The sequence below is a fragment of the Polyodon spathula genome, chromosome 7, assembly GCF_017654505.1.
Source record: "Polyodon spathula isolate WHYD16114869_AA chromosome 7, ASM1765450v1, whole genome shotgun sequence".
In the NCBI taxonomy this organism is placed as follows: Eukaryota; Metazoa; Chordata; class Actinopteri; order Acipenseriformes; family Polyodontidae; genus Polyodon; species Polyodon spathula.
The window spans coordinates 26,133,467-26,154,460 of NC_054540.1; the positions used below are offsets into that span (position 1 = coordinate 26,133,467).

Consider the following 20,994-nt stretch of genomic DNA (forward strand, 5'->3'; position numbering starts at 1 on the left):
GGAAAAACTAATCCTCAGAGTTGAGGAACATTGTCAGAGTAGAAGGAAGCAAGTTTTCTTCCAGGACAACCTTGTACTTGGCTTGATTCATGCCAAAGCTGCCCTATTCCAGCCTTGCTGAAGCACCCCCAGATCATCACCGATCCTCCATCACATTTCACAGTGGGTGTGAGACACTGTGGCTTGTAGGCCTCTCCAGGTCTCCGTCTAACCATTAGACGACCAGGTGTTGGGCAGAGTTGAAAATTGGACTCATCTGGGGGTGCTTCAGCAAGGCTGGAATCGGGCAGATTTGTCTTTGTGAAGGACGCATGAATCAAGACAAGTACAAGGTTGTCCTGGAAGAAAACTTGCTTCCTTCTGCTCTGACAATGTTCCCCAACTCTGAGGATTGGTTTTTCCAGCAGGACAATGCTGGAAAATGATTGGGTCGAATGTTATTGTGGACCAGATGCTCTCTTAGATTTCTGTCTCTTCTGTATGACATTAGAGGAGGATTGTTGAAAATGGGAGCTGTAGAAGGATCATCTTGAAGAATGTTAAAATATCTTTGTATAATGTGTTGTACTTTTTTGGTCATATGAGGATAAGTAAGAACAAGGGGAATACAATTGTTGGTATTATGTGTTTTGGTTTGTGAAAAGCATCCTTTCTGTTTATTGTCGACATAATTAATTGAGCTTCTCTAAGTACAGTGTCTGGAAACCCAGTTTTTGAAAAATGCACACGTCATTTTTTTTCATTCAAAAAACCAATATCATCACTGCAAATGCTTCTCAGTCATTGGTAATTGGGAGAATGGAGTTGCGAAAAGATTTGGGATGTGAAGAGTCGTATCTTAGATATGAATAAAAGTCGGTTTCTTTATAGAAAATGTAGTATTGATGGTACAATTAGAAACCGTGATGGTAATGTCTAAGAAAGAAATGTGTTTAGAAATGTTCTATGTATATTTTAGTGCTGGATGAGACTGGTCAATAAAATGTGTGAAATCCATTAAATCTTCAGTAGTGTTAAATAGAAGTATATATATATATATATATATATATATTATATATATATATATAAAAAGCCAAAATTTCGCCAAATGTAAAGAAACATGTCTTTGTTAATCAATTTTATATATATATATATATATATATATATATATATATATATATATAATATATATTATATATATATATATATATATTTGTATAAACATAACCCTGATTAACTAATTGTAAGACATGTAGTTTTAAACCGAAAAAACTATTCACCTAACATCAGTTTAGGTAACAATAACTTTCCCAAGCGGCAGAGCGGAAAAGCGAACCTTTCAGTATATTTCAATTATGTTACATCCGTAAACAAAGAGCCCTGTGCTCAAGGAGGAAATACCATTGTCGATTTTTGAGGGGATACAAACTGAGTAAACTGTGTTTACCTTATTTTAGTTACACATGCATATATACGATTTGTATGTGTAGAAAGAAAAGGAACACATCTTAATGTATGTAAAACTGTAAACAAAATAGTAGTAACGTTAACTCATACATATTGCTTCACCCCTCTAAGATGGCAAAATGCTGCAGTCCTTGTAGCAACATAAATAGTGCTGTGTATGTCTATTTGGAGAGCGAGCTCTTTAGACCAGCGAAAGGTATTGCACGTTTAATTCTCAATTACCGAGGACACTTACAAAATTCAACCCTGTTTTTACAGTCTCCTCTAAGCGGAGACTTTTTAAAGGTAAATATGTGTATGTTTTAAACATTTATTTTTAACGTTGTTGTTTTGCAGTTGGGTAACTTGTTCGCTTTGTACACAGCTTTGGGGGTACAGTTGTTTACTGCTTTTTTCCAACTGCATTAAAAGCGTATAAAATAAATATTTATATATATATATATATATATATATATATAATATATTATATCCATATATATACATTTTCAAGGTAGGGCAAATACACACAGTTCTATTTTTAAATAATGTTGATTTCAAAAGAAGTTGTAGAAAAATTTGTTTTTCTTACTTATTATTCTGCTAATTTACATTTATTGTTAATTGGTGAGATTTTTGGAAGAATGAAACAAACGTTCGATCAGTCATGCTAACATATGTGTTGCATGATTAGCTCGGGTCAAAACTAACCAGCGTAGATTCTTGTAGTTATACGAATGTAAAATCGTAAAATACCAGGCCATTTAAAAAATAAATAAATAAATAAAAATATGTATTTTTTTGTATTTTACAGTCGAACAGTGCTTGCCGTTAAAATGCCAGCGCTGTTCCCATTGTTTTGAAATGTCCTTTAAATGTTCGTTGGCAGCGTCTCGCTTGTTTTGGTGCTGAAGCTTAGATACACGAAACTAATTCAGATCACGTGTGCTAAACATAGTGACGCGTCCTTCTGTGTAGCACAACATGCAGCACATTAAACTGTCCTTCTATGGCTGATCAAGCAGCCAATAGGAAAAGAGTTGCTATGCTGAGTGGTGGTATGCTGTATATAGTAAAGGGGTTATATTTTGTATCCAGCAGTCATCCGTCGTCGTCACAGTGCACTTTACTTGCTTACCCTCTCGGCAAAGATGTACAGGCATACAACTAATTACCTATTTGTGTGAAAAAAAAAAAAAAAAAAAAAAACATTTAGCTGTTCTGTTTATCTACTAAGAGGTTGGTTCCCCGATCTGCATGACTGGTTGCAGACAGCCATTCACAATAGAATGTTTGACTTTTACTCCATTTTTAAAAAAGCTGATTGCTTGAGACTCCCTCAGTTTCAGGAAGTACACTATAGGGTGAAAACTCTTGGAAGGTTTGTTAGAAGTGCACCTCGTCACCTGTGCCAATAACCTGGCAAGATCTGTCTTGTGTAGGCATGTCTAGAGTGGAAATACTACAGCTACAAGACAAATGCCTAAACAAGATGTTTCTCCTTCTGTACTGTATTTCAAACATCTGTGGGCTGTAAACTTGCAATGAGATCATTCAGCTTTACAGCATCACCAATGTAAAACCAACACATTAAAATGTCTAAGTAGAAATTTTGTGATTTTATTTAGAGCAGGTTTTGTGAACTCTTTTTTTTTTTTAACCCTTTACCTCTAGATTTCATCTAAAACTGAGAATTTCAGTTTGGACTGCTCACCCCCTCCTGACCTTTAAATCCAGTTCCAATTATTTCCCCTTAATAACCCCAATAGATTCAACCATGCACTTGGTCTTTTCTAATCTGCTGTTGCTGGCACCTTTCTCTGTGCGGTTAAAGATTCATTCTGTAGACAATTTACATGCTCAGAAAGGCCTTCAACATCATGGTAGGTAGTTTGTAAAGTACCTTTTGAGATTTAGTCCTGATTTAGTTTCTTGCTGTTCTGCTTAAAAATATTTTGAACGCAAGAGCCACTGCTAATTGAGTATTCACTTCTCTGTTTTAAATCTTATGTTAAATATTGGATGGCACAGATTGTGGTGTTGCAGAAATGTGCGTATGAAACATTCTTGTTTGCTTATGCCTATGTGTGCGTTAATATAATTCTGGTTTGTAAGTACCTAAACCAAAATGGTTGCTTCCTGTAATTAATTTGTAGGCCAAGTGTAGAATGTAAGACTTTATTGTAATGTGAAAATGTTCTGTTGTTGCTCTTTTTGTTTCTTTAGTGCTGATATATTCTTACACCTGTTTTTTGGTTTATTTATTTTTTATCCTACTTTAATGAAAGACTCAGTAAACCGTTAACAATAAATATGGGGTTATCAAATAGAGCACTGTAAACAGTTCAAAGCTGTTTTAATATCAGTGTTGATGGTTATATTGGGCTGCTGTTCAAGCACACATCTAGTTCTTGTATTAATACTGTTCACATTTCTGTTGCTGCCATTCTTACTTTCAGGCTGACTGCTTGCATTAACTTGGTTGCAAACAATTCAAAGTACATTGGTAAAATAGTCGATCCACTTTGATGCATTAAGAAGTTTCACTGCAGTTCAGATATTCTCACTTTGAAGAAAAGTTTCTATTATCCTTCTTTTCCCATACGTTTATAGTGAATCTGCGTTCTTTGTATTAACAACTTGTTTTTAAGTAGTCCCTGTAACTGTTTTTAATTGTACTTCACATGAACAACACCAAACACCTGCTTTTTTGTCAATATTGAGCATCTCATCCTTGAACGTTGCTTTAAGCGTGAAAAATGTGATTATTTTTAGAAGAAAAAGCATAGCCGTTTTCATGTCTTTGGTTTTTTTGCGAAAAAACTGTAGTCAAATCTTGTTGCCCTCTAATATTTGCAACTTTGATTTTTTTTTTTTTTTTTTTAAATGTAACACTTATTATATTCTAGTTTTGTGTTTGCCTGTCAAGTAAATTAAGATGCCACTCAATGACGGGCGACCTTCCACAAGCGATGACCAAAATAGTGACACTGAATCCTCAGAGCGATGTGACAGCATGACTTCATCCAGTGACACTGAATGTTCCCGACAGAGCTTTACCAGTGAATCCTCCAGCAAGCACAGCTCCCCAGCATGTATGACACTTATTTTTTTTAAATCCATGATCCAAGCATATTATCTTAATTATCACTATGTATTTTCAGGTTCTGAGTAGTCTTGAAATGGTAACATATTTCAAGCAAACCAGACCAAAACATAATCTGAACTTTTATTCCCTGCAGCAAGCCCTCCTAAATTGGTTACATTTGATGACCTTATGACCTCTGCAAGAGACCTTTCTAACCTGAGTTTGGCACATGAAATAGTTGTGAATGGAAACTTCCAAGTAGAACACCCTGAACTGCCTGAGAATAGGCAAGTGTTGTGGTTTTTTTATTTATTTATTTTTTACTCTGTGTGTGTGTGTGTGTGTGTGTGTGTGTGTGTGTGTGTGTAGGGGGTTGTTTTCCTTTAAGCAATCAATGTTATGATCTCGATTACCCTCTAAATCCCCCAAAAGCTTGTTTTGCGGTGACGCTTGATTTATAATGCTGTAATCAAACAAAGTAAGGATACTCTGCTGTATTTGAATGTGTTTTTTGCTGCTTGATCGCTTTAGTTTGGAGAGGAAAGTGAAAGAAATTGTTCACAAGGCGTTTTGGGATCGCTTGGAGGCAGAACTCAATGAAGACCCTCCTGTGTATGAATATGCCATCAGGCTAGTAGAAGAAATCAAAGAGGTGAGAATAAGGCTTACATCAAATATCATATTGCTCCTTGTAAGTGAAAACAAAATAGCCTTGTTTATAATGGTGTGTTTTCTAGATACAAAGAATAGCATCAAAATTAAAACAAGGTTTTTATCTTTTAAGATTCTGCTCTCATTCCTCAATCCTGGTGCAAATCGACTTCGGAACCAGATTTGCGAAGTTCTAGACATGGCTCTCATACAGCAGCAAGTTGATAACGATGCTGTGGACATCCATGGACTAGAAAGCTACATTATTACAGTAATGGGAAAGCTGTGTGCCCCGGCACGGGATGATGATGTCAAGAAGTTAAAAGAAATTTCTGACGTTGTCCCATTGTTTCGGTAAGTCATGCTGTATATAATGTATTTTAAGCAGAAAACTATCAATTATTGGTTTTAAACCCATTTAATTTATAATTGTGTAACAGAAAATATACTAACTAATCTCTTTTGTAGTTTCTCTCTCTCTCTCTCTCTCTCTCTCTCTCTGGTTAGCCTTGCATCCTATGTAAATGGCTTGCTTAACATCCCCAAATGTACTTATTGTCGATATATTTAAAGATTGTTTATTTAGGTAATCATTTTTTTGCCATATGTTATTTCCAGGGAGATTTTTCGTGTGCTGGATGTAATGAAAATGGATATGGTCAATTTTACAATTAATAACATTCGACCCCAGCTGCAGATGCAGTCCATTGAGTATGAAAGAACCAAGTTCCAAGCTATTTTGGACAAAACTCCCAGTAAGTACTTTGTTTACTTTAACATAACATTGGCTATTGTTTTTGAGACCCTGTCGTAGGGAGTTCACACTTAAAATGCACCTTATAATTAATCGGTTAATACACATAATTTACAAAGTATTGGCGTGATGTAAACTCTTGTAGGGAGGGTATGCTGAATCTAACGCAGGTTCTCTTTAAATGTCATGTGAAAGTCAGTCTTGGTTTAGTGTCACAGACATTTATGGTAGCAATCATTGCAATGCTCTCCTGAATCGGCTTTAGTCAATGGCTTCTATACGCCAGGGAAGAGTAAAAGAGTAAGCCAGACCGCAGAAATGGTTGAGGAATGTAGTTGACAGTTTATTGTGCTCAATGGCCTGATGACCGTGATGAAGTATGCAATGTAGGTCTCATTGTTCATAGCAAAACAAACTAAGATTATTTCATCCAAGCAACCCCCAACAGATGGGAGATGTGTTTCCAATTTTCACTGATATCTCTTGGAGGAAGGTAGTGGAGCAAAACAAAATCCTGGGCTTCAGTCCAGCTGCTTCTGTTTGAATCTGTCAATGCAGGTGTGAAATAAGAGTCAGCCTTGTCAATTTACCAAGATTCCTAGGCAACATAATCAACTGTGTCAACAAGAAGTTTTATACACTGTACGGTAGTGCTTTTATAGTCCCATGGTCCATAAGAGCTGACCCCTGTAGTTCCTAATTTCTCTACCCTGTTGTGTTAAATGCCACTCATCTCTTTTTTTTTTTTTTTTTTTTTTTTATAGTCCTTCAAAAATGTAATTTGAAAATAACAAAATGTAATTAATGTTTTTGCAGTCAGTTTTCTTAATGTATAGCTTGTTAACTTTACCAGTGAATGATCTTTTTCAGGTGCACTGGACCACACAACTGAGTGGATGAAGGAATCCCTTGATGAATTAATGGCTGTAAAACCGTGCACTAGCCTGTCCTCCTCTGGTGCTGAAAACCATACCAGTAGCATCCCCAGCCCAATGTCAGTGTTGAATAAGTTTTACATCAAACTTTTGGACTGGGACTGCCAGAAGAAAATGTTGCCTGAGGTGAATAGTTTTTCTAGTTCTAAGTTACTGTTGTGTACATCTGTAGTGCAATGGTCAAATTTAACAATGCTGTAAAATGTATATCTTTAAAGGTGAGGAGGTTTTTTGTTTTTGTTTTTGTTTTGTTTTTTGTTTTTGTAACAAAATAATTTTAGCTCCTGAATTGGGTGTTCAAAGGGTTTGTATTAATGAAACATCATCTGTTCCTTTTATACTAGACTCTGATGACAGATGAGACCCGCCTCCTTGAGCTGCAGAAAAGCCTGGAATTGTATAAGGCAGTAGCAGCTGTGTTGTTGATAGTCTACAATGCAATAGGAGGACCCATCTCGGGCTTGCCAATTTTGGCTGACCAGCTAAAAAAGATCGCTAGTGTTCTTCTTGAAGGGATTCACAGCAAGTAAGTAAATATCTGAAAACAAAAATAAACCCATGTATTGTGCCTTGCTTTAATCCCTTTTGGATATGAGCTGCCTATTTGCTTTCTTAAGTGCAATTGAGGAAGGAGGCAAGACGGAGCAGCAAATTAATTAACATTACTAAAACTATTTATTGGGAGCCTTATTTGGTTTATTCCCTTGCTGTAGAGATATATTGTACTTTAGCCAGTGAGCTGTAGCTAATTCAGTGATTATGATTTTTTTTCTTACTATTTATCTCCTCCAGATCATTTAACATGACTGAGGCACTTGAAAATGTAAGTGCTCAAATTTGCACTGCGCTGAATAAGTCTCTGACTGAGCGAGGGTATCCTGCACTCCCGCCTCACGTCCAGGTTGCACTGACAGGGCAGATCTGCACCATTGTGCATAAGGACAACTCTATCTGTAATCTCATTGGTAAGTTTAATGTGAATTTACCTCTCAATTATAAACTTCCAAATATATTATGTACTAATACAACTTCAGATTCGACCTTCTAGTTTCTGTTTGTCTGTTCTTATTGGATAAATATAAATTAAAAAAAAAAAATTAAAAATGGGGGAGTTTTCCATAAGTATTCATTATGGAAATTATTATTATATTATTATAATTATTATTATTCTACAAGATATTCGTACATCCATTTAAACACAATTATAAATCAATGTCTTTTTGTGTTCTGCCATGATGAGGACTTCATCAAAATGTGAATCTGATTTTATAATCAGGTTTCTTAGTAAAATTTATGGTTTTTTTTTTTTTTTTTAATGTAAAGTGGGGGAAAAAAAGGCATGTGATCCTATTATATGCTGTGGTCTTGAGCAAGTCTACCGACCTCCACCACCACCAATAGTATACGTGTGTTTAACTGTGCAACTCTCACCTTTGTTTCAGGTGAGAGAGTCCACTTGTACATGAAACTTAGCATTGTTCCAAATTCAACTACCCAGCCACCTACTGTTCTTGGAGGGCTTGCACTCATTCAGCCTGAGCTGGAGGTAATCAGGGCCCAGTTTAAGCGCATCGTCAACTTCAATAAACAAGTGTACTGTCCCTTTTATGGAAGGATCCTGCGAAAATTGCTATTAAGTGAAGCACCACAGGAAACTGCAGAAGCTGGAACGCCTAGTGTAACTGCTGAATGAGAAGTTAATGGGACCATGCTTAGTATTATGCTTATTAAACTTTGTGCCACTTCCTTGCATGAAATTGTGCCGTAGGATTTTATTTAACAGAGAACCAGTTACGCCTGAGAGACAACTTCTTTAATTTTTTTTTTTAGCCATGGATGTCATATATAAATATGTTATATACAAAATTAGCCTTTTCATGTGGTGCTGAAAGTTTTATATGGTTTTCTTAGTGGTATCAGTAAATAAAAGTGGGTAAACACCCCTTTTTGGTGGAATTGAACAGATGGATTCAACAGAAATAGATTGAACATGAAGAGATACACTGTTATTTGCCCTCGGCCAACCAGAGCCTACCCCAATACAGTCCTTTCCCTCTCAGGTACTGTTCAGACCCGACAGTGCGCTTCAAGTGAACAGTTCCATGAGGGTCCTTTCGTGAGCTAGGATGAAGGCTACTAGCAGTTCAGTGTGCCTAACAGAACATAAACAACCAAGCACAGAACACACACGACACACGCAGTCTAGTGGCCACGCCCACCTGCTCACTGACTGAGAGTCGGTCTTGCGCGCAGCAACACAACACAGATGCTCACTGTTAAAATATCTTGTCTTTAATCTAGTATTTGCACGTCACAGGAGAGTAGAAATGAGTAAACTGTATCCCTTATCTGAGAAGTGGATAAATGCTATATTGCTCAAATTAAAAGTGGGTTAACACAGTTTGCCTGTGTATACTCTTGACTCCACCACTGGGTTTTCTTAATTATATATAGAGAAAGATTTATATAAACATAGTCTTGATAAATGTGTGAATAACAGACTACTTTTTGGAATCACATTTTAGATGTTTGCTTAATGTAAAATATGAATGTATTTAGCTGTTTATTCTATAATCTGCTTTTTTTATGTACACAACAGTTGACGTGGATTGGTTGGGATTATTAATTATTGCATCTTTCTATTTTTAGTCCCAGTTTTTTACATCTATTTGACTAAATTTCTTTCATGCATTGTGCATAAAGGCTTTTTTTTTTATATATATGGCTGTTACTATTATTCGTTTAAAAGAAAGAGAAACTATATATTGTGTACAATATAAATAAACTCCCTCTTCTAGAATTGATTACTGGTGGGTTCGTTTCATAACATCTATTCACAGACTTGCACTTTTAGTGAAATAAACAAAATATATTATACTTTTTGTTAAAACGCATGCCAGCTAAAATGCAATAACATTGCTAAATGTGACAACTCACTACAGTCTCCTTGCTGTACAGGTAAGAGTTGCTTTAAAATATGATGTTTTTTGACCTGTTTTAAATGCATGTATTGTGATAGTCTGAATCAGTACAGATGTGTTTGTAATGAACTTGCTTAATTTCCTTTAGAATGATTTAATAAAAAATGAAAAAATAGATGGAATATATATATTTTATTATATCTCGCTCTCCATGTTCTACAAAATTAACCTAGATTAATGACTGCGTAAACCTTGACATCAAGTTTTATTATATATGCTGCATATACTTTTATGCACTGATGTCACAGGTTGGGTGTACTCCAAATTCTTTAGTTTTCCATAAGCCTATAGCAACAGGTAGACTCTAACCAAGTGGTATCCTACCTTTAATGTGGGCTGGTTTAGTTAATTAATTACTGTTCAAATATTGTTTTGTAAACTCTGGATTCTTTTTTGTTTTTAACTGTGTTCCTGTGACCATTTTTCATGTATGTGTATTACTTGACAATATACAATAACTAATTATTGATGTACTAGAAAAGTGCTTTCTACAAAATCTGTAATTACAAATTTCTGTAAAAAAAAAAAAAAAAAAAAAAAAAGGGGGGGCAATCATATCAGCAAAAATATAGGGAGGGGGGGGGGGAGAGGGGGTGGGGGGGGGGGGGGGGGGGGGGGGGGGGGGGTTGTGTCATTCAGTTTGTGTCTTCAGTACATTTCTGAGTGACATACAAAGGCCGTGGAACACAAACTTGCTGAAGTGTTTGACCTGCATATTTATAAATTGACCTAAATGTAACCATACAGGTATACCTAACAGGTTTCATTGTTATTTGGTTTCTATTTAAAAATGTAAATAAGGACAAGTTCTATGTAACGTTTTATTTTTATATATATGGTTGTTTAACATGAAACACCAATAACGATTCAAACTTCCCACCCTAGATTTCCAGCTGCATTAAATTAAGAACTCTTAACATTGTTTTTTTTATTTATTTAAATTGCACAGTAAAATCTACTGTAGTGGTATTTGTTTATATTATAAAACACAACCAATTATTGTAACGTAGGTTTATTGTACATGCAGCAACAACATACAGAAACAGCCTTCATTTGTTAATTATATATGTATTATTTATAATTATTTAATTGTATTCATCGTTGGATCTGCTGTTCATGCTTTCTTCTCAAATCTGAATTATACAGAGCTTGCATGTATTATTGCAAGTTGTAGAGGTGTTTTTTTAATATGTTGCATTTTCCAATATCTAGCAGTATGTTCACAACGTATAATTATACACAATCAATTTAAACACAAATCCTACACAGACAGTGTTTGTTTACGTCTCCTAGCAACCGGAATGGAACCCTGTATGTAATTCAAACTGTTCAACGTGATTTTTGTTGTTGCAACCTATGACTGTGCTTTTTAATTTTGTTTTCAATTTCCACACAAATCAGAACATTACCTAGCGGTACGTATGTTTTTTTTGGCGGAAATTAAGTTACGTAAAGTAATTACTTGTACGTTTTTTTGGAAACAAAGTTCAGAAAATGCAACACTATTTTGCGTCGTTTTTTGTCAAACCTATATTTAACATTTTAATTGATAAAAATTGAAAAACAAATGTGACTGTATTTTGATTCAATCGGTTCTGTTTATCAGACATGTAACTGGTTAAACTTTAAAGAAAAAAAAAAAAAAAAAAAAAAAAACTGAATATTTGCAACATTGGCTTGTTCTAAATTCAAGCCGCCCTTTATGCAATGTATTATTCAGTAGTAGTTTTTTAAGCAAGCACTGGAGTCACACAGCCATTACACACGTGTCATGTAAATAACGACGCTTCACACCCAGTTGTTGCAAATATAGGTAAGGTAGGGATCAGAAACAAAATTTTAGAACTTGAAGCTACTGCACTAACAAGTAACTATGATGCAATAGATGTTACAGAAACTTGGTTGTCTGAGAGTGATGGGGACGAATATAATATTTGTGGGTATACACTGTATAGGAAAGGCGGGCAGGACAGAAGAGGTGGAGGGGAAGCTCTATACATAAGAAACTTGAAGCCCAGGTGTTAAACCTGGACAAAGAAAATAAAGCTGAATCTATATGGGTCCGAATAACGGACAAAAATTCAAAGGGCATGGTAATAGGAGCATGATATAGACTGCCAGATTGAGACTGTGGACAAAATAATGTTATACAATGACATTAGAAATGTGCGTAGCAAAGGAGAAGCCATACTAATGGGGGATTTCAATTTCCCCCATATAAAATGGGAAAACCCGATGGGTAGCACGATGGAAGAAATTGAAATGGTGGAAATGACAAATGACTGCTTCCTAACACAATTTGTCAAGGCAACGACTAGAGGGGAGGCATGCCTTGATTTAGTCTTTTCAAATAATGAAGACAGAATAACTAAAACAGAGGTCAGAGAACCACTAGCAAACTCAAACCACAACATGGTATCATTTGAAGTGCTTTTTAAAACCCCAAAAGTAATGACTAAAGCTAAGGTTTACAATTTTAGAAAGGCAAACTATGAAGGTATGAAACAGAGACTAACCGAAATAGATTGGAGTAAAATAGAGAAAACATCCACAGAAAAAGGATGGCTGTTCTTCAAAAATGTAGTACTTGAGGCGAGAAACAATTACATCCCTAAAGTAGACAAATCTAAATGTAAAACTAAATTGCCAAAATGGTTTAATAGATCAATTAAAAAAAAAATATTCAGCGAAAAAAGGCACTTTACAGAGCGTTAAAAAGGGACCAAAAACAAAGTAAACAGAAAGAGTACATGGAACTGCAAACGCAAGTCAAAAAGGAAGTTAGAAAGGCCAAGAGAGAAATATAAATGAACATTGCTAAGGGGGCTAAAACCAATTCCAAAATGTTTTTCCAATATTACAACAGCAAGAGAATATTCAAAGAGGAGGTTAAATGTCTAAGAGATACAAATGGAAAAATCATAGATGAAGAAAAAAAAAATAGCAAATATATGAAATGATTACTTTTCACAAGTTTTTACAAAGGAGGATACAGACAACATGCTCCACATGTCATCCAGTTCCTATCCAGTTTTAAATAACTTTAGCATAACCGAGGCAGAAGTGTTAAAGGGGCTAGGAGCTCTTAAAATAAACAAATCCCCTGGGCTGGATGAGATCCTCCCAATAGTACTCAAAGAAATGAAAGACGTTATTTACAAACCGCTAACCAAGATCATGCAACAGTCTCTTGACACGGGTTGTACCGACAGACTGGAAAATTGCAAACGTAATACCGATACACAAAAAGGGAAACAAAACTGAACCAGGTAACTACAGACCAATAAGCATGACTTCTATTATATGCAAACTTATGGAAACTATAATAAGATCCAAAATGGAAAATTACCTATATGGTAACAGTATCCTGGGAGACAGTCAACATGGCTTTAGGAAAGGGAGATTGTGTCTAACTAACCTGCTTGATTTTTTTTTGAGGATGCAACATCGATAATGGATAATTGCAAAGCATATGACATGGTTTATTTAGATTTCCAGAAAACTTTTGACAAAGTCCCACATAAAAGATTAATTCTCAAACTGAACACAGCAGGGATTCAAGGAAACATATGTACATGGATTAGGGAGTGGTTAACATGTAGAAAACAGAAAGTACTGATTGCAGGAGAAACCTCAGAATGGAGTGTGGTAACCAGTGGAGTACCACATGGATCAGTATTAGGTCCTCTGCTATTCCTAATCTACATTAATGATTTAGATTCTGGTATAGTAAGCAAACTTGTTAAATTCGCAGACGACACAAAAATAGGACGGAGTGGCAAACACTGTTGCAGCAGCAAAGGTCATTCAAAATGATCTAGACAAGATTCAGAACTGGGCAGACACATGGCAAATGACATTTAATAGAGAAAAGTGTAAAGTACTGCACTCAGGAAATAAAAATGTGCATTATAAATATCATATGGGAGAAACTGAAATTGAATAAAGAATCAATGAAAACGATCTAGGAGTTTATGTTGACTCAGAAATGTCTTCATCTAGACAATGTGGGGAAGCTATAAAAAAGGCTAACAGGATGCTTGGATACATTGTGAAAGTGTTGAATTTAGGGAAGTAATGTTAAAACTGTACAATGCATTAGTAAGAACTCATCTTGAATATTGTGTTCAGTTCTGGTCACCTCGCTACAAAAAGGATATTGCTACTATAGAAAGAGTGCAAAGAAGAGCAACCAGAATTATTCCGGGTTTAAAAGGCACGTCATATGCAGACAGGCTAAAAGAATTGATTCTATTCAGCCTTGAACAAAGAAGACTATGCGGCGACCTAATTCAAGCATTCAAAATTCTAACGGGTATTGACAATGTCGACCCAAGGGACTTTTTCGACCTGAAAAAAGAAACAAGAACCAGGGGTCACAAATGGAGACTAGACAAAGGGGCATTCAGAACAGAAAACAGGAGTCACTTTTCAATAAGCTGCTAACAACCAAATGAGCAAGAAGTCCATTATTAAGAAATGGAGAGAATATGGCACAACTGTGAATCTGTCTAGAATAGGCCGTCCTCAAAATCCAGATGAGAAGGGCACTACTTAGGGAGGCTACCAATAGGCCTATGGCAACTCTAAAGGAGTTACAGTCTTCCACGGCTGAGCTGGGAGACACTGCATATGACAACAATAGCTGGAGTGCTTCACAAAACCGGCCTTTATGGGAGAGTGGCAAAAAGAAAGCCATTGTTGAAAAAAACTCACATCAGATCTTGGCTAGAGTTTGCCAGAAGGCATGTGAGAGACTCTTAGACCAAGTGGAAGAAGATTCTATGGTCTGATGAGACCAAAATAGAGCTTTTTGGCCTCAACGCTAAGCTTTATGTTTGACGCAAGCCTAACACCGCACATCATCCTGAGAACACCATCCCTACCGTGAAGCAACATGCTATGGGGATGCTTCTCTGGGTCAGGGACTGGAAAGCTTGTGAAGATAAAGAGCAAAATGGATGCAGCAAAGTACAGAGAAATCCTGGAGTAAAACCTGCTGAAGTCTGCAAGAGACCTAGGACTTGGGAGAAGATTCATCTTAACATACAGCCAAAACCACACTGGAGTGGCTTAAAAACAAAAAAGTCAATGTCCTGGAGTGGCCCAGTCAAAGCCCAAACCTCAATTCAGTTGAGAATATGTTGAAAGAGTTGAAAATTGCTGTTCACCAAAGGTCCCCATCCAACTTGAAGGAGCTTGAGCAAGTTTGCAAAGAAATGTGGGCAAAAATTGTAGTGTCCAGATATGCAAAGCTGGTAGAGACTTATCCAAATAGACTCATGGCTGTAATTGCTGCCAAAGGTGCCCCTACCAAATATTGACTCAAGGGGGTGAATAATTATGCAATCAATTATTTTCTGTTTTGTATTTGTAATTAAGTTAGAACAATTTGTACATCTCCAACATCTGGAGAAATAATACATTATTTTTTATATCATTAAATCAGGTTACTACATTGCCCAAGATATTCACCAGAGATGGCAACATTTTAGATAGACCGTCATGAGTCAAAAAGGTATTAAAGACTAATGGTTTATACTCTATGCACCGGACTGGAGCAGCCACGAAAGCATTTCAACAGCATTACAAGAACATTCTAGAACCGTGTGTTTACTGATGAGGCTAACCTCTGCCAACGAGGACGACAGCTTAAAACTCTTAAATCTACTTTTTAATTTATTTATTTTTTATAATACAGTGGGTGCGTTAAGTAAGTGAGCCACTCAGAGTAAGAACGCTCAGAAAGCACACTGAGCTTAACGCTCTGCTCCACAAGAGCGCTGAGCGATATTTAAAAATGGAGAATAATAATTCTTTGTTTGTTTGTGTTTCTGAGGTGATGGTAGATGAAATGGCCCTGTGTGAAGTTATTGTCCCCTGCTGTACCTCACTGAGTTCAGCACTCTGTTTACTTAGTACTTAGCTCTCTATTATGATATCAGTTGACTTCTTATAGGATGGTCAGCAGTGAAGTAACAGACTGCAATGCCAGAGTAGCAAACTATGGAGCATTTTGCAAGATTTATTGGGATATAGTATATACTATATCTCTGTACTATAGAACTTTTAATGAGAAACAGCAATACTATCGATTTGCTATAGTACCTACTGCAGCTTTAGGCTAACAGTCATATAATTATAATATTCACTTGTAATTTCTCTGCTAATTGTATAAAATATTGTTTTTAGGTGAATTTAGAACTATATGCAGCTGATGAATAGGTAGATAAATAAAATAGCGTATATATTGGTATTTACATAACCTGTGACTTTTATCATCTACTAGGGACTATTTACTTTAGCAATAATAATAACAATAATTATGTCACCGCTTGTAAATGTTTGTAGTACTTTTGTCTTTCAGAATAAAGGAAAGGCATCTTTTAAACATAGAAAATATAGGTTTACTAATTTCTCTGTTTAACTGATACAAACAAGTGCACGTTATTCCTAAAATACCTTTCCATTATATCTCTATATATATCTATAGATATATATATATATAATATAATATATATATATATATATATATATATATATATATATATATATCATCAAATAATGTCTGTGCAATCAGAAGCAATGTTATCACAGATATCAAGGCATATGACTACAGTGATGGTCTTTGAGAAAGAAGACAGCATACATTACAAGCTTCAGTTCTTCCTGTACACTGTCAGCCTGGCATGTTTAAGGTCCATCACATCTTCAGAATCTTCCATTTGAGAACCTTGGCGATCTCAGAGAACAAAAGCATCAACAATCTTTCATGGAACGAGCCCTAAGAGAGGTGAGCGATAGACTCACATTGACAGGTTTCAGTTTTTGCACCAGTAGATGGCAGCAGTGTATGATATTTCATTTGTTGTTTCTGCGTAAAAATTGAACATACACAAAATACAGTGAATGCTGCCTGTGCTCCAGTCAATTTAAAATAATTCACTTTTTGTAAATGATGTTGCTTTCCAGATTAATGAAAATGTAAAGCCCTTGGATTTAGAAAAGGTGTATGATTTTTTTTTACTGATAAGCTGATACATACAAACTATGCCATCAACTGTTATTTACAGTACTTTACATATTTGCTTACTGCTTAATTCTAGACAGTTCCTATACCATATAGATATACTTTGCAGAATAAATTATGCATTTTATTAATTTAGAATATCAGTTAGTTACAAGGACAGCATTATTTCCCAAACAGTTCTACTTGTACCTTTAACTAGTGTTTAATGTGGTGTTTACCAGTGAGTGGAAAGTTTTTTCTGTTATTGGGGGGTGGGTGGGCGTTGAGCCCTTGAACAGCAGCAGATTTGATGGTGCAATATATACATCTATGTATAATATGGAGGTCCAATAATAATGTGCCACTCTATTCCTTAACTAGCATTGCCAGCTCAAAACTAACTCCACCAGCTCCAACTCTGCTGGAATATTTTTATCCAGGTGGTTAATATTAATATATTTTTGAATTGCCTGAAATAATTTTTTTTCTGTTTAAGAGCTGTGAAGTGAAATCTGTGTGTCAGCTCTTATGTACAGAAACTACCACTGGAGCAGAACTTTTGTGTTAATAAGCATACAATACTTTTTTTTTTTCTAGGTGCTGGAATATATTGTCCACGTCTTACCCGTCAAAAGCATGTGGATCAGTGCCCTGATAAGGACACTAAAACTCATCAAGTTTCTAACTCACCAAGGTTAGAAGTGAACACTGATACAAGTAATGTCTAAGTTTTTCTCAAGGTTGTTTTTGGGGAAATGTACTAAAGTTCCCTACTGTGTATTATCATAAACCTCTCACTGAGTTCTAATTCAGAGATAATTTCTGAAGATTAAAAAAAAGCAATTAGTTTCTATGGGTTTTCAAAATTGCATCACTTTCTGTTGGAGCATATTGAGATGTCGGCCATGGTCATTAAACCCAGTAAGCGTTTAGGTGCATGCTAAGATTGTATTTTGTGGAATAACCCTGTAGCAAATTGAAGTTTTCGATATTGACAATGAACGTTGAGTAAACCAGTAAACAGTATAAAGAACATAGCAAAACCTGAACATTATTGGATGGAATTATACGTTTCATTTAAGTGAAATACCATATGTAAAGTATGGACATTAAAATGCAAGTACCAGACCAATGTTCATAATACTGAAAGCTAACATCAAACCACAGTGAAAGAGGTTTAAGACTCACTGTATTACGTAGTGATCTTTCAAAATAACAATGTTAAACAATACTATAAGCATACATTTCTAATACATGACTGAAAAGTTTATTTTCATATTTTCTTGAAATCAAAGATTTGATTTGTGAAAAGTAGTTCTTGTCCTTGTTAACAACTGTTCAACAATCCTTATATTTTACTTGTGAAATTGTATAAATTACTCCAACAAAAAAGTGTATTTAACATTATATTGTTTGATTGATACATGTTGTATGTTTCTGACAGAGACATCACTCAATGCCAGACCTTGAAGCAGAATCACTTTTTGAAGAACTAGGAATTAAATTACAAGTAATCTGCTCAGAATCTCCAATAGTGTTTTGTAACAATTTTGAGCAGACAGCGAAGGAAAATGCACAAAAAGAAAAAAAAAAAATCAACCCCAGCCACCTGAACACAATAAACCCAGGCAGGTAGGGGAATTTAACCCCATAACTGCCATTTTATAAATGGCAGAGCTCTGCTCTGCCACACTGTCACTAAAGTATTATTACATTTATAGATTGATGATTCTTCTGTGAAGTGATTGGATCAAAACCTTTTCTTTGGGGAAGAAATCAAAGAAGTATACAAGGAAATAAGCAAGAACAGTTCAACTCACCACCTAAAATTTGTCCAGGTACTGTGATAATGTTATATTATTTCAATTTCCTGTCATATAACGCTTCAGGTTGGATAGCAATGTTATCTTGAAAATTCAGTTTTTACATTCAATTCATCATTACAGTGCTTATTAAAACCAGCAGTATAAAAGTGTATTTACAGTTTTTTTTTTTTTTTTTAATTCTAAGAACCCAGCAATAGAGCCAGTTGCGACTGAAGTTGATCTGTCAAAGTGCCGTAGGCTCAGCCACTAATGACAATCAAGGTCATCTACCACAGGGTAGAGCCTGCATCGAGAGGGCTCTGTCGCTATTAGAAAACAATTTATTTCTTTATTTTCTCTTTAAAAAAAAACTTTAAAACTTATATTTACCTCAAACTTCTGATATTTCACCAGCTAGCATTCTGCTGAGGGCATTTTAAGGAAAAAAAAAAAAAAAATATTTGTTTATTTTTTTATATACAGCACCTTTCATAGTGGACCATCATCTCAAAGGGCTTTACAAGATACGAGACTAGGGTATGTGAACTATGCATCAGCTGCAGAGTCACTTACAACAACGTCTCACCTGAAAGACGGAGCACTAGGAGGTTAAGTGACTTGCTCAGGGTCACACAGTGAGTCAGTGGCTGAGATGGGATTTGAACCGGGGACCTCTTGGTTATAAGCTGTCAGGTGACCAATTGTGTCTTTCTTGTTGCTGATTTGCTGTCCAGTAGGTGTGAATTGAGCCTTCGTTAAGATGTCACAGACATGATTTTGCTTGTCTCTAGACCAGCGACAGAAAGTATGTTTAAGTAGCTTTTTATGTTATCAGATTAGTTGTAGATTAGAAAGTTAAGGGAAAAAGCCGGTATTTATGCGCAGATTGATTAAAATTTAATTCACGGTAAAGCACTTCAACATTCCAGGGGGCGTCTATGCAAAATAGAAGCCCGCTAGATCTGGAAGCTGATTGGCTGTCCGCACTCAATCGTTTTCTAATTCCGAAGTTGCCACACTTGTTAAAGTTATACTGATCTGTCCGTTATTGAAACAATTAGATCTTGTAAAGATCACTGTACCTACACATGTGTTAAAAATAACACAAAAGAGTCTATTTTAATCATCTAATTACCCGATGGGTCCAAAAACAACAGCTCTTTATCTCTTTATTAAACCCTTCTGGTGTTTTCACCCACGGGTGATTAACTGCAACATTTTTATGATGTTTGCAATCATTCCAGTAGTTCTTATTGCAATAGCTCAGATATTGTCTTTTCTTTTTGAAGTTTGTGAAGGTGCTTTGCTAGAGTTCAGGGGCTGCTCTTCTGTTCTAGTAGCCTGCTGTTTAGTTCATTTGACCACAGAGCGTGTTCAATTAGGAACAACAGTTTAAATTTCAAATATTATCATTACCCTTGGCATTCATTTCCTTTTCATTAGGAAATCTAGAAATAAGAATTACGTAGGTGGCGACCATCCGAAACCAGAGGACACCTCATCTCGAGCATATAAATCCTGGTTGCAGTGGTGAAAGTCCACAATTAATTTTGATGATTAACTGAAATATGTATCAGCCAAGGTAGGTACAGTACAATTCATTATTTATTTTTTGCTTAGTAAAAGGGTAGGGGCTCCTGAGAAAGTATTTAGTGCTAAAGAGTCCACATTTACAAAGTCAAAAGATAGCAAGCAAATCAATTCAGACCAATCAGTAGAGAAGCTAGCAGCGTCGTGTATGGAATGAAAGCACAAGGCTCATCTGCAAGCTAATCTTTTTTTTTTTTTTTTTTTTTTTTTTTTTTTTACTGCGCATCTTTCCAGGATTCAGACTACCTGGGATTAGTTTATCACTTGTATGACAGTGATGAAAGTGATGATGAGGAAAACAAGAAAACCAAAGCTCTTGCACTTCAACAGAAACCATTTGAATTGTAAGCAGTTTATAAATCCTTTTTGAGCTAGGTACCATGAGCACTGCTCATGTGGTTTGAGACAAACTTGAGTTCTTTGCCTACCACCTAAGTGCTTATTTACAAAACATTGTACCTGATGTTGTCAATTTGCACTTCTAGGATTACATTTGCATGCTGCTGGGATCTGCTTCAATTAGTTTGTTATTCTTTATTGTTGCATGTTTTTTGGTTTTATGAAAGGAGACAGAAGGAGAAACTTGATGCCCTGAAGGCCAAGTAGTTGGATTTTGCTTTTGGAATGTGGAATGTAAATTGTATCTTGCTTGGTGGCCTAGGAGAAAATCTTGAACCAGAAGGTGCTTTTGTTGTTTGCTTTATGCCTAATGAAGAAGCATGCATGTAGATTGCTTATTGTTAGCTTTCACCATTGCAA

The 20,994-nt window shown here is 35.7% G+C and overlaps 1 protein-coding gene across 4 annotated transcripts; it reads left to right on the top strand.

Annotated features, from left to right (window-relative positions):
* Positions 1–1,587: 1,587 nt before the first annotated feature.
* On the top strand, positions 1,588–9,946 carry LOC121318437 (T-complex protein 11-like protein 2). 4 transcript variants are annotated; one of them, XM_041255110.1, is made up of 11 exons: positions 1,588–1,731; positions 3,097–3,305; positions 4,332–4,517; positions 4,665–4,797; positions 5,042–5,162; positions 5,295–5,515; positions 5,780–5,916; positions 6,786–6,976; positions 7,195–7,376; positions 7,643–7,815; positions 8,293–9,946. In XM_041255110.1, the coding sequence occupies exons 3-11, from the start codon at positions 4,361–4,363 to the stop codon at positions 8,541–8,543; spliced, it is 1,566 nt and encodes a 521-aa protein (XP_041111044.1). In that variant the 5' UTR covers positions 1,588–1,731; positions 3,097–3,305; positions 4,332–4,360; the 3' UTR covers positions 8,544–9,946. The 4 variants fall into 4 exon arrangements, with proteins under 4 accessions (XP_041111044.1, XP_041111045.1, XP_041111042.1 ...); XM_041255111.1 differs by having other exon boundaries at positions 4,352–4,517; XM_041255108.1 differs by lacking the exon at positions 3,097–3,305 and having other exon boundaries at positions 1,589–1,731.
* The last annotated feature ends 11,048 nt before the right edge of the window (positions 9,947–20,994 follow it).